This window comes from Drosophila montana, unplaced genomic scaffold (assembly GCF_035044405.1).
Source record: "Drosophila montana isolate Dmon_TW-CO22-7 unplaced genomic scaffold, ASM3504440v1 contig_2192_1, whole genome shotgun sequence".
NCBI lineage: Eukaryota > Metazoa > Arthropoda > Insecta > Diptera > Drosophilidae > Drosophila > Drosophila montana.
The window spans coordinates 1,259,253-1,270,298 of record NW_026997087.1 but is presented as its reverse complement, the minus strand read 5'-3'; the positions used below and the strand labels follow the sequence as shown (position 1 = coordinate 1,270,298).

General features: G+C 43.8%; 4 protein-coding genes across 4 annotated transcripts; 1 reads left to right on the top strand and 3 right to left on the bottom strand.

Moving 5' to 3' along the window:
- Positions 1–967: 967 nt before the first annotated feature.
- LOC135427684 (putative uncharacterized protein DDB_G0286901) lies at positions 968–3,748 on the top strand. Its single transcript, XM_064681275.1, has 3 exons — positions 968–2,549; positions 2,655–3,484; positions 3,546–3,748. The coding sequence occupies exons 1-3, from the start codon at positions 968–970 to the stop codon at positions 3,618–3,620; spliced, it is 2,487 nt and encodes an 828-aa protein (XP_064537345.1). The 3' UTR covers positions 3,621–3,748.
- Positions 3,749–4,125: 377 nt separating this feature from the next.
- LOC135427686 (protein D3) lies at positions 4,126–5,240 on the bottom strand. The gene has a single exon (XM_064681277.1). It carries the CDS (start codon positions 5,049–5,051, stop codon positions 4,284–4,286), a length of 768 nt encoding a protein of 255 aa, XP_064537347.1. The 5' UTR covers positions 5,052–5,240; the 3' UTR covers positions 4,126–4,283.
- Positions 5,241–5,718: 478 nt separating this feature from the next.
- Positions 5,719–7,318, bottom strand: spict (magnesium transporter spict). The gene is made up of 3 exons (XM_064681278.1): positions 7,302–7,318; positions 6,911–7,215; positions 5,719–6,837 (listed from the first exon to the last, which is right to left on the bottom strand). Exons 2-3 carry the CDS (start codon positions 7,179–7,181, stop codon positions 5,981–5,983), a joined length of 1,128 nt encoding a protein of 375 aa, XP_064537348.1. The 5' UTR covers positions 7,182–7,215; positions 7,302–7,318; the 3' UTR covers positions 5,719–5,980.
- Positions 7,319–7,752: 434 nt separating this feature from the next.
- LOC135427688 (thiamine transporter 1) lies at positions 7,753–9,448 on the bottom strand. Its single transcript, XM_064681279.1, has 2 exons — positions 8,058–9,448; positions 7,753–8,004 (listed from the first exon to the last, which is right to left on the bottom strand). Exons 1-2 carry the CDS (start codon positions 9,223–9,225, stop codon positions 7,874–7,876), a joined length of 1,299 nt encoding a protein of 432 aa, XP_064537349.1. The 5' UTR covers positions 9,226–9,448; the 3' UTR covers positions 7,753–7,873.
- Positions 9,449–11,046: the final 1,598 nt, after the last annotated feature.

The following is an 11,046-nucleotide window of genomic DNA, read 5'->3' as shown; positions in this document are numbered from 1 at the left end:
TTTTATATTGCATTTGTTTTAATTATAGTCTATGCAAAAATCTTTGTTTTAAGGAGCTATTTTGGTGGGATTTTGCTTGGGTTCATTTTTTTGAAAGCAAAATAAAAATCTTTACAAAAATTAAAACCTCATCAAAATATAATCAGGTGATTAGCTAGAGAGAAGAGGCGAAAATCTGGCATTGGGCTAAATACAGGCGAGATCATATATGTACACAATTCCCAGAGACATCTGGGAATGCAGAAACCGAGATAATAATGGTCTGATATGAGGAATTGAGTTATCGTTCAAAACTGTCGGCAAAAAGCGGATGTCAGGGACATATTTTTATGGGCCTATATATCTTAATTGCATTGCTATTATTTTGCTCAACCCTAGACTACTAAAACTACATTTTTTCGAAGGCGAAATGTTACATACGTTTAATTATTTACCATATGTATAGCTGTATAACACTGGGTGTGTGTTTGTATAACATATTTGTCCAGCAACCGGCAGTCAATATAGCGTAGCCCTGGTTACACTTGGCTTAAATCACCATTTTAGTTCCACTCAAGAACCATTCAAGCAAATGTAAAGTTACACCTAAAATTACGAAATTAAAAATGGCAGTTAAATTAAAGAAATTCACAGACTTTCTACAATTATATTTAATTGTGGCTAAGGAATAAAAAAGAAAAAACATGATTTACCTGTTCAAATCTGTGGAGCAGTTTCTGAATTAGTTCAGTTCAGTTCAGTTCTCCGCTGTTCACTTTGACGCTTTACAGCACTGTTCTGCATGTATGTGTGTGTGCGCGTGTGTGCGTGTCTGTCAAATGTGAAAATATTACAATTTAGAACGGCATCAAGCAGCTAGCGTATTGTAAAAAAAAATTTAAGAAATCGCTGCAAAAGCCGTTAAAATCTTACCTTGTCGTCACATATAATTAGTTAAATCGATTTAGAGAGCAGTTAGTCGGGCAGTATGGACCATAGATTCAGCGCCTACGGCATTGGGCAGCGTCGACAGCCCAATGATACATCGTCTTTTGCGCCAATTCGCAGTGGTGTTGGCAGCGGTGGTGGCGGCGGCGGCGGCGGTGGTGGCAATAGCGGCGGCGGTGGTGGTGGTTGTGGTCCATTCGAAGATAATTTTCGCAGGTCAATGAACAATATTGACAACGGTTACAACAATCAACGATATGCAGATATTGATAACAACAAGTTTGGCGGTATGCAATCAAACAATTATGGACGCTCCGGCGGCGACATTGGCTTCTCTAACTTTAACAACAATCAGAACAACAACAACAACCAACGGTTCGGCAACAACGGCCGTGGAGCAGACCATGTGAGTGCTGCGCCGATTAAAAGCAACTTTGACGACCGTCGTGGACCGTCGCAGCAGCCGCAGTCAAATTTTCTGGGACGCACTTTCGACCAGCGCTTCAATATAAGCGGCGACAACAGTCGAAATGCGAGCAATAACGGTTATATGTCTAGTTCCGACAATTACCGTGGCTCTCAGCAGCAGCAACAACAACAACAACAGCAGCTGCCAACAAATTCGGGCATGAGTCGCTCTGTTAGTGATCTTGGCTACAACAACAACAACAACAACAACAACAGCAACATTAACAACACTGACAATCAACGCTTTTACAACAACGATCGCAATATCGATACTTATCGACGTGCCGATCATTTCAATGACAATTTGCGCGGGCAGGAATCGAGTAATTTGAGCCGCACTGGCTCCAATTTTAAGTTCAACAATGAACGCACTGCGCCTTTTAATACGGGCAACTTTGGCAACTTTAACGATCGCGGTTTCAATGACGACTTCCGCAGGCCGCAGCCCAACGATTTCCCCATAGGCTTTGACAACAAGGTCAACAACAACAACAACGGCAACAACAATAATCAACCATTTTACAACAACAATAGCCAAGCACCGATTGGGGCTGGCAACTCGAATGTCCAGAATTATCGCGGCCAGAACAATGCTAGGCCCGCTGGCGAGGCTTACGCAGTGATGGAGACGGTGAACGCTCTGATGAAGAACCAATCCAACTGGCAGGTGGGCAACAACAACTTTGGCTTCGGCCAGGGCAAACCGAATGTCGGCGGCAATCGCAACAGTAAATGGAATTTCGACAACAATGCTGGCCCCAAGCCCAATCCCACGCCAGTTGGCAACAGACCGCAGATGCCCAATCAAGGCAAACCGCCAGCTCCCAGGCAAATTATCAACAACAACAACAGCAACAAGCCGCAGCTGCCCGTTGCCGCACGTAGGCCGCCAGTTGTTGTCAACAGGCCGCAAAATCAGCAACAGAAGCAAATTATTAAAAATCCATTGAACGCTAAAAATCAACCAGCTGCGGTCAAGAATGTGGCCGTTAACGGCGGCAAGCCGAAGCCAGCTCAGGTGCCGGTCAAAAAGAATCCGGCCGCAGCACCTGCTCCAAATACTCAAGCGAAAAACAAAGCCAACAACGGCAACAACAACAACAGCAACAAGCCACAGGAAGTCAAGAAAGAAGCTCCCAAAACTAATGCTAAAGGTAAAGCCGAGGGTTAAGTACACTATCTTGATAGATATCTCGATAAACCTAACAGAAACTTCGCATGATTCAGTCAAACATTTTATTAACGCCTTCCTTTTCCAGTTCCCGGCCAGAAACGCGTAGCCGAGGCAGTTCCCGTGCCGCTCACCAAGGCCGACATCAAGCGTCGCAAGCTCGCGGTCAAGCGTGGCTTTTTGCTGGGCGGCTTCAAGCTGCCGTATATCAACAATCAGAAGGTGGCTCTGCCGCAGCCGGAGGACAAGTCGTATGCGATCATGTTCTTTGAGCAGGCGCCGAATTACAGTACAAGCGGCGAGGAACTCGACGATGAGGCCCTGGCGGAGGAGATGCCCAGTGTCGAGCAGGACGGCAAGAATGCGGGACGGACACTGGTCAAGCGCATTCGCAAGCGCTTGCACTACGAGTGGGCCATCAAGGAGGAGTCGAAGAAGTACTCATCCTGGACAGCCTGGTGGACGGACTACAAGTGGTGCGAGGCGGCCATTAAGGAGCAGCTGCAGCCATTTGGCAGCATCAATTTGCGCAATTGCTTTATACCGGACTTTCCACGTTTAACCACCGATCAGGTGGTCGATGTGATTGTCAGTCAGGGCCAATTTGCGCTGGAGAAGAATTCCGATAATTATTACAATAACATGAAGTCCATATTTACATTGATGAATGTAACCTTTTTGGAGAACCTTAAGATGCCGAACACCGAGAAGGTTCAGGACATGATACGCAGCGTGCCCAACGATTTCTGGACATACAAAATGCGCAGCATGGTCTTCTTGTGGGCTCAGTATCTAAAAATCTCAAAGACCTCATCGCCGGCCACGGAAACTGGCGTCAAGGAGCTGCAGGCCATTGCCCGCGACTGGAAGAACCCCGTATTCCATTGGATAGCCAAGCAGGCCATCGACGAACTCAAGGTAGGCATAATTTATTTGATTTAATTGAATTATTGATTTATATTCCAATTTCTTTGCACAGGCTATCAGCGAGGTGGAGTGGCCGGAGCATAAACAGAAGTACGCCAGCTTGGAATCATCTGCTCCAGCATCTTAAGGCAGCCCAGCGCGCTTGTCCTGTATGCATTTTCATCCCAAATTTTATTATAAATTGATAAATACATTAAAAAACAAAACACACAAGATTGTAGATTGCGAGTAAACAAATAAATGCATACATCATAAGGACGCACGGTTTATCTATTGTGGGGCAATACCAGGATGAAGACTCTCGAGAAGACTGTGGCTAAATCTTCTAGAAATTCTTCTCGTTACTTAAGCTAGAAATTTGGAGTCTCACAAACCCATCAAGACTTGGTTCGGGAGAATTGTGAAGATTGAAATTCTTCGTGCCGAAGAATGTTCTTTCATTAAAACTGATTAGCTTTAAGCATGACTTGGCTATAATGAATCGCCAGTTGGGTCTGGAAATGCCTCCCCATTACATAGCAAAAGATAACAAACTTTAGAGGGGTAATAAATACCTTAAATATCGATTGGAAAATAATTGGGTGCACCTGCACTCGTTTTACCTTGAAAATCAGGAAAAATAAACAATAAACTTATTTAAATGCAGCTGCCGCAATTTTATTGCCAATCAGACTTCTGTTTATGATCCGAATATTTCTCCAATTACAAATTAATAAAAAAAAAACAATCAATTCCTCGCCTCAGATTATGTAATCTATACAAAAGTCGCGGAAATGGGAATCTGTTGCGCTTAGGCGCCCAGCTGCTTGTACAGGATGGGCACATAGTCATCGTACTCGGCCTGGTAGAAGTTGCCGGCCACGGGATTGCCCAGATCATATTTCTCGGCGAACTTGGCTGTCTTGAAGCCGCCGCGTCCGTCGCCGCTGGTGTTGGGCAGACGCTTCTCGTCGAAGGTCAGCTTGCATTTCTGCTCGAAGACCAGAAAGATGTAGCGATGCAGGCCGGTGTCTGGCGGCGGACCGGAGCCAACGTAGGCGGAGAGCACCTCGCCCTTGGCCACATCGCTGCCGGGTATGTTGCCGACCAGCCAGTGATGCCATTCCCGGAACTTGGGATCCTTGCGACTGGGCGCATCCGGATCGGTCATGCAGAGCGTGTAAAGTTTCGAGGAATCCGCCTCCCATTTGACACACGGCTGATCCTTGACCTGGGTGGGGGTCAGCACATTGCCGGCCTGCACGCTAATGCCGCCGGCATATTCAACGGAAGCCGTGCCCTTGGGCGCCTTGGCTATTACATCGGGCACAATACAATGCTCTTCCATGCTGCTGCCGATTGATTTGCACGAATAGTTGCGTATCGAGTTAGTAACTGGAATGAAACGCTGCAAAATGGCGAAATTTTCTCGAGTGCCCGTCGCTGTTGCCGTTCTAAAGGTGTTGAGGGCATTCCAATTGACAGCTGTCATTGCGGTAGCCCTGATTATGTGATTCCATTGCGTGGACAATGGATTTTTCAGCATGCTACGCGTGCAGCCCAAGCGTACAATATTCATTTTTGGCCAAATTCAATGTGCACTTTAGCAAAACCGATCGTTTAATTAGTTTTTAATATTTAGTTAATTGCAATTATTTCACAGTTGGCAGCCCTGCCAATCACAGGTAAACGCGTTCGCTTGTTATCGTTATCGATGCTTTCCGAAATTTTAAAGCTGGAAAATTAACTTTGTTAAATATGGTAACAATTTTGATTTGTGTTGATTTATAAACTTTGACGAAGATTAAATAGCCTAGCAGTCAAATAGCAAATATGAGATTTATTTGTTTACTTAGTCAGCAAAGTTTCATAGCGACTTACTTAATTTCCCACTTAGTGTTCCAATTGGATATAATGGATGCCAATAAGATTTGGTGGGTTTTTTAACAGCGTTGACAATTCAGCTATTTTCCAGCTAAATATAGCTGTTTTTAGAGGTAGACAGCCGGAAACAGTTCAAATCAACTGACTTAGCTATTTTTGGCATCTTAATGAGTATACAATAGCTATTTTTAGCTGTTTTTTAACATTCTGTTCGATATCTTTAAACAAATAGTTAATTTATAACTGATTGTTCCGATCCAACCAACTCTGAAATATGTCCCTCGTGTGGCTAGAAGATTGGATCAGGATCTCGTAGAAGGTGTTACACATTTGCTAAAACAATAATTAATTTAAACACATCCTAAATTGGCAAGGGCTATGCTTATATTATATACAAATTTTCACGTAATCCTTAAGGCAAATAATAACTGGTCGATCTTTTAGCTTTACAATACACTTAAATTGCTAGGACTTAAAGAAGGTGATTAACAAAAAACAAAATGAAGGAACAATCAATGGTATGATGCGTATGATATGGTTTTTTTTGGATTGCAGTTTGAATGTTGTTCGTTGGAGTCAAGTTTGGGCCATGGGGAATAACTAAACTTGATAGCGCTGCTTGTGTCATGCCTTGCGGAAGACGTCGCTGGAGCCGTACGAGTAGCGACGCTCCTTCAGGTTGGTGCTGACCAGCACCTCCTCGTCGTACTGGGAGACGCGCTGCATCTTGGGCCGCATCAGGCCGCGCACATCCATCAGCGTGATGTCGATATCCTTGAAGGCATTGAGCAGAAAGACGGCAATGATGACAATTAGAAAGCCGCACACATCGCCAAGTATATTCTCGAAGCGCATGTGCTGGAACTCCTTGAGGAGTATGGCGGATGCGGTGATCACCAACGTGGTGAACATCACATAGTAAACGGGCGTCACAATGCTCGTATTGAATATGTCCAGCGCCTTGTTCAAATAGTTCATTTGTATGGCAATAAAGGTGACCGTCACCACGATCAGGAACCACGGCATCCACGTGCTGAACACATTCGAGCCATTGGCAATTGTGCTGCGTATGGCCAGGCCCAGGGCCTTGCAGGACATCACCGTCAGGGAGCCAATGCCGGAGCACAGGAACAGGTACACGCAGACATTGGTGTGTCCATGTTGCGGCGCCACAAAGCAGGCGACAAATGCGCTCGAGCCAAAGATGCAGATGACATAGAGTATAAAGACGGGATCCTGCAGCATTTCGAAGAGCACTTGCAAATCCTCAATTTCCTTCTCCTTGGGCGAGTGTATGACCACAATTGTCGAGCCCAAGATGCACAGAAAGCAGCCAATTTTGCCCAACAAATTGAGCTTCTCGTTGAGGAAACGGGAAGCCATCACCGCCGAGATGATAACACTCAGCGCGCCCAGGGGCGTGACCAGGGAGGCGGGCGCAAACGCATACGCGGCAAAATTGGCCGCTTCGCCCAGACCCACTGCAAAGGCACCAAAACAATCACGAATGAGTCACCATTTGACAAGGTCTTCCGGTCACACAGAAAAACTCACTTGTCAGCAGCCCCGCCCACCAGATCCATTCACGCAAATAGCCAAATCCGCCAGCCGCGGCGCGCACCTCGCCATAACGGCTCAGGCGCAGCAGGGCCTTCTTCTTTATGATGAAGCTGGAGCCGATGAAGAAACATGATGAAATGGCCAAACCGACGCCAATGTAAAAATCCGTATCCGAATAGGGCTCAGTCAAGGGGGGCGTGTCCGAGACTACAGATGCGACGGACACAGCTTGGGCCGGCGGCAGTAATGAGGCTTCGCTATTCATTTGTCGGCTATTCGTGTTGTTGGTAACCGCAACTCTAAAAGAAAGTTGAGAATAATAAATACACACACACACACACGCACGCCTCGTAATCAGCTGAAAGTTGTTGTCTGCATGACTCACATTTGCCCTCGAGGCTTGCACTTAATACGTACACATAAACACATACAACTAAGCACTTTGTTTGAGCTGCGTGCATTATTTATAGAATTTTAATCAACTTACTTGTTTATTTAGCAGCCATGCAAATATAAGAACTGCACGCACAGAAACTTTGTTTTGTTTGTTTGTGCGATTGCAATTTCCAGCTCGATTGCGTTTTGCCAGGGCTGCATAAATATATATCGAAAGTACCGATTATTGTGCACACCTTTGCCGCGATCGGTAATGTTAAATAACAGCTGTGCTCTGTTGTGTATTTTTTCAACTGTTAAATGCTAATTGCCGCACAATTAAGAGTTTATTTTTTCCTAAAAACCTACAACTATTTTTTTTTAATGATTTACATTATGCAGAATTTAACACCGGCCAGTTTGTAAGCGCACAAGCTAATTTTCTCAAGTAAAACAACCGCTCGCTGTTGTTAACAGTCCGGAGACCTGTTAAGTTTCTGTTTAATTAAAACAAATGTGCTGTAAAAAAGGTAAACATTAATAAAAATTGTATTAAGGATATTCGAGTGGTTTTTTATTCCATCACGCCACAGGAGACTTTCTTGCAAAGATCTTTAGTATCAGCTGCAGCAGCAGGTAGACTGCCGATAAAACCAAAAAGTAGCTACCATAAACAATATATTGCTTCTTCGGCGGCAGGCCAAAGCCCGTGTCTGCAACGGAAGGGATTGACTTTCGTTTATAATCAAAAGGATATTCGACTTACCCGTCAGCACAACAACAGTTAAAATAGACTGCAAGACGAGCGCCACCAGCGTATTGATGCCAAACACCAGGCCGAAGCTGTCGTCCACCAGATTCTCGGCCACAATGGCCGCGGCCACGGTGATAATAAAGAAGAATATCGCGCAGAAGAGGGCATAGCCGGCGTACGCCACCCAGACGGACTCGCAGCAGGCCGCCAGCAGCAGGAGCGCGCCCAGAATGGCCACACAAACCGAATTGAGCAGCATATAGAAGCTACGGCGACTATTGCTGTTCAGCATGCCGGCGAGAATGGCGCCAATGGCGCCCAGAAGCGTGGCCACCGCCTCGACGCCGCCGTTATAGTTGCTCTGATGCTCCGGCGCCTGCTCCTTCCACAGGAACTGTATGTACGAGATGACCTGCACCTGGCCGCAGATGGCCAACGCCCACCAGATGCTCCACATGAGCACAATGGGATTCGTATAGGAGGAGACCAGATGATACCAGAGCAGGCTGCCGGCATTCCGCAATGAAAACTTTGGCGCCGCCATTTTTGCATCTGCATTTTCCACTTCCGCCGGTGAATTCTTGTCCTTGTACGACTTGACCGCATAGAAGTAGACGCTGCGTGGAACAGTCGGCAAAGATAGGGCAATGGGCAGCGATATAATCTGTGTGGCCAGCGAGATGTAGTGCAGCTGGCGAAAGTTCATGCAGTCCGTGGAGACGAGCACCTGGGCGACGACGCCGCCCAGAAATTTGCCAGCCAAAATTGCGGCTCGCGTGTGCCCGGTGACGATCTGATATCGTTCCCGGTCGACCTTGGCATAGATGTACGTATAGTAGGCCACCTCGGCGGCCATGAAGAAGCCGAAGAACACCTGGGCAATCTGCAGCTCCAGCAGGCTGCGCGTCCACAGCAGCATGACAAAGAGCACAATGCCCGCCACGGAGGACAGCACAATGATTGGCTTGTAGCGCAACAGATCCGTGATGAGGAACACGATCACCAGCAGCGCCAGCACGGAGTAGGTGCCAAAGGGATAGACGTCCTGGTAGATCTGTTCGGATGTCAGATTGCGCCAATCGCCGGCCAAATATTCGGTCACGAACGGCTCCGAGGGTCGCAGCTCCCGCAGGAAACCGAACGAGCAGAGCAGCATGGAAATCCTCAGCCACAACTGCATCTTGACTGGAAATTCTCTCGCAATTAAACAGAACAGACGTTCCCTCTCTCTCGCGAGTTTTTAGCAGCGTGCGGCTAAATTGATTGTGTGTCGTAATCGTCGCGACAGTCCGACAACAACTGTTCCCTGAGCCCAGCCGAGCCGATCCCGGCGACTCTCTCGCACGAATTCTGAAGCAACCTGTTGCTTTCTCTCCCCCAAAAAGTCTGACAATTTGTGAGATTTCAAGCACGAGAAAACACTTCTCCTAAAATATATATGTACATATATGTATATGTGTGTTCTTCTTATACCCTGTACTAAACACATTTAAATATTATGTATACATGGTTGTAAACTTTTTGGAGGGCAGCAGAGGGCAAAAGCTGAAAATTGAAGCTAATTCAGCTATTTATGGCCAAGAAAGTTGTTGTTTAAAGCTAGTTTTAGGTAACTGTGTTGCCATAATAGCTATTTTAAAGTTAAATGAAGCTATTTTTAGAGGGCAAAAGTAAAAGTGTTAATTAATTCAGCTTTTTATGGCATATCAAGCTCTCTTTTAAAGTTTGTTTAGCTATTTTTTGGCAACTGTTCTGACATTCGAGGCATTTAATAGCCAAATTTAGCTATTTTTAGAGAGCAGCAGAGAGAAAAATTTGAAAATCAAGACTAATTCAGTCTTTTATGGCCTGGAAAGTTGTTGTTTAAAGCTATCTTAGCTAATTTTAAGGCAACTATGTTGCCATTAGAACTATTTTATAGCTAAATATAGCTAGTTTTAGAGAGCAGCAGAGGGTAAAAAATAATAATTTAAACTAATACAACAATTTATAGGTAATAACGCTGTTTTTTAAAGCTAATTTACAACTGTGTTGCCAATACAGCTATTTTAGAGCTAAATGTAGCTAGTTTAAGATGTCAAATGTGAAAAATGCAACTAATTTACCTATTTATGGCCTAAAAAACTTTTTTTAAGCCATTTTAGCTATTTTTTTACTATGTATTCAGCTTATTTTTTTAGAAATCGGCAGCACTAAAAAGTATAAATAGCCAAGAGCTATAAAAAAAAATTGAGTATATTTAACTGAAACTGTTCTATTTATATTACATTTGATTTTTTATAGCTTTATTTTCGAAATACCAAAACAAATAAACTCAATAAAAACTATTTATAGAATATTAAGAAAATAATTAAAAATGGTAAGCTCGTCAAAACCAACAGTAAATATGAGGAAAATATTTCAAATATTTTCAAATTTCACTCGGACGCACAGGGTATTTTCTAGTCTATACACAAAAAAATTGTACAAATCTGTTGTCAGCGCATTGTTGAACTGATTCAATTGGGTATCGAATTGATTATTTGTTTTTTTTCGGGCATAACTAGTTTTGTCATTAGGCATGTAACAGTTAATACTCTGTACGCGAAGTGATCAAAAGGCATATTGGTTTTGACTGTCTGTTTGTTAATTGTTTAAATATTTGAAATTTGAAAAAGAAAATGCGAAATACTCCAAAGTTTCATTCAATTTTAGCCCAAGCAAATCGATTTAATTTATATTTCTTACAGTTTTAAATTCACATTCCCAAAATAACAGTTTTACGCTCACTAAATATCTTTTATATAACTGTCTTTTATATATATATCGTATATATATATATATATCTTTAATATATATGTCTTTAATATATATATCTTTTCCCATTTATAAATCTTTTACAGTTTTAAATTCACATTCCCAATAATTACAGTTTACATTCACAAGCCAAATTTTTACTTAATTTTACAACACTGTTACAGAGCATTACGCCGTCGTTTCGACTGCAAGCTCCTCAATTTCA

What these genes read in the sequence shown, in the direction of transcription:
- LOC135427684 (XM_064681275.1), top strand. Translation starts at nt 968, where the DNA reads ATGGACCATAGATTCAGCGCCTACGGCATTGGGCAGCGTCGACAGCCC. An exon ending in TCCCAAAACTAATGCTAAAG is followed by an intron (nt 2,550 to 2,654) that starts GTAAAGCCGAGG and finishes TTCCTTTTCCAG; the next exon opens with TTCCCGGCCAGAAACGCGTA. An exon ending in AGGCCATCGACGAACTCAAG is followed by an intron (nt 3,485 to 3,545) that starts GTAGGCATAATT and finishes TTCTTTGCACAG; the next exon opens with GCTATCAGCGAGGTGGAGTG.
- LOC135427688 (XM_064681279.1), bottom strand. Translation starts at nt 9,225, where the DNA reads ATGCAGTTGTGGCTGAGGATTTCCATGCTGCTCTGCTCGTTCGGTTTC. An exon ending in AACTGTTGTTGTGCTGACGG is followed by an intron (nt 8,005 to 8,057) that starts GTAAGTCGAATA and finishes CTTCCGTTGCAG; the next exon opens with ACACGGGCTTTGGCCTGCCG.
- LOC135427686 (XM_064681277.1), bottom strand. Translation starts at nt 5,051, where the DNA reads ATGAATATTGTACGCTTGGGCTGCACGCGTAGCATGCTGAAAAATCCA.
- spict (XM_064681278.1), bottom strand. Translation starts at nt 7,181, where the DNA reads ATGAATAGCGAAGCCTCATTACTGCCGCCGGCCCAAGCTGTGTCCGTC. An exon ending in GTGGGCGGGGCTGCTGACAA is followed by an intron (nt 6,838 to 6,910) that starts GTGAGTTTTTCT and finishes GTGCCTTTGCAG; the next exon opens with TGGGTCTGGGCGAAGCGGCC.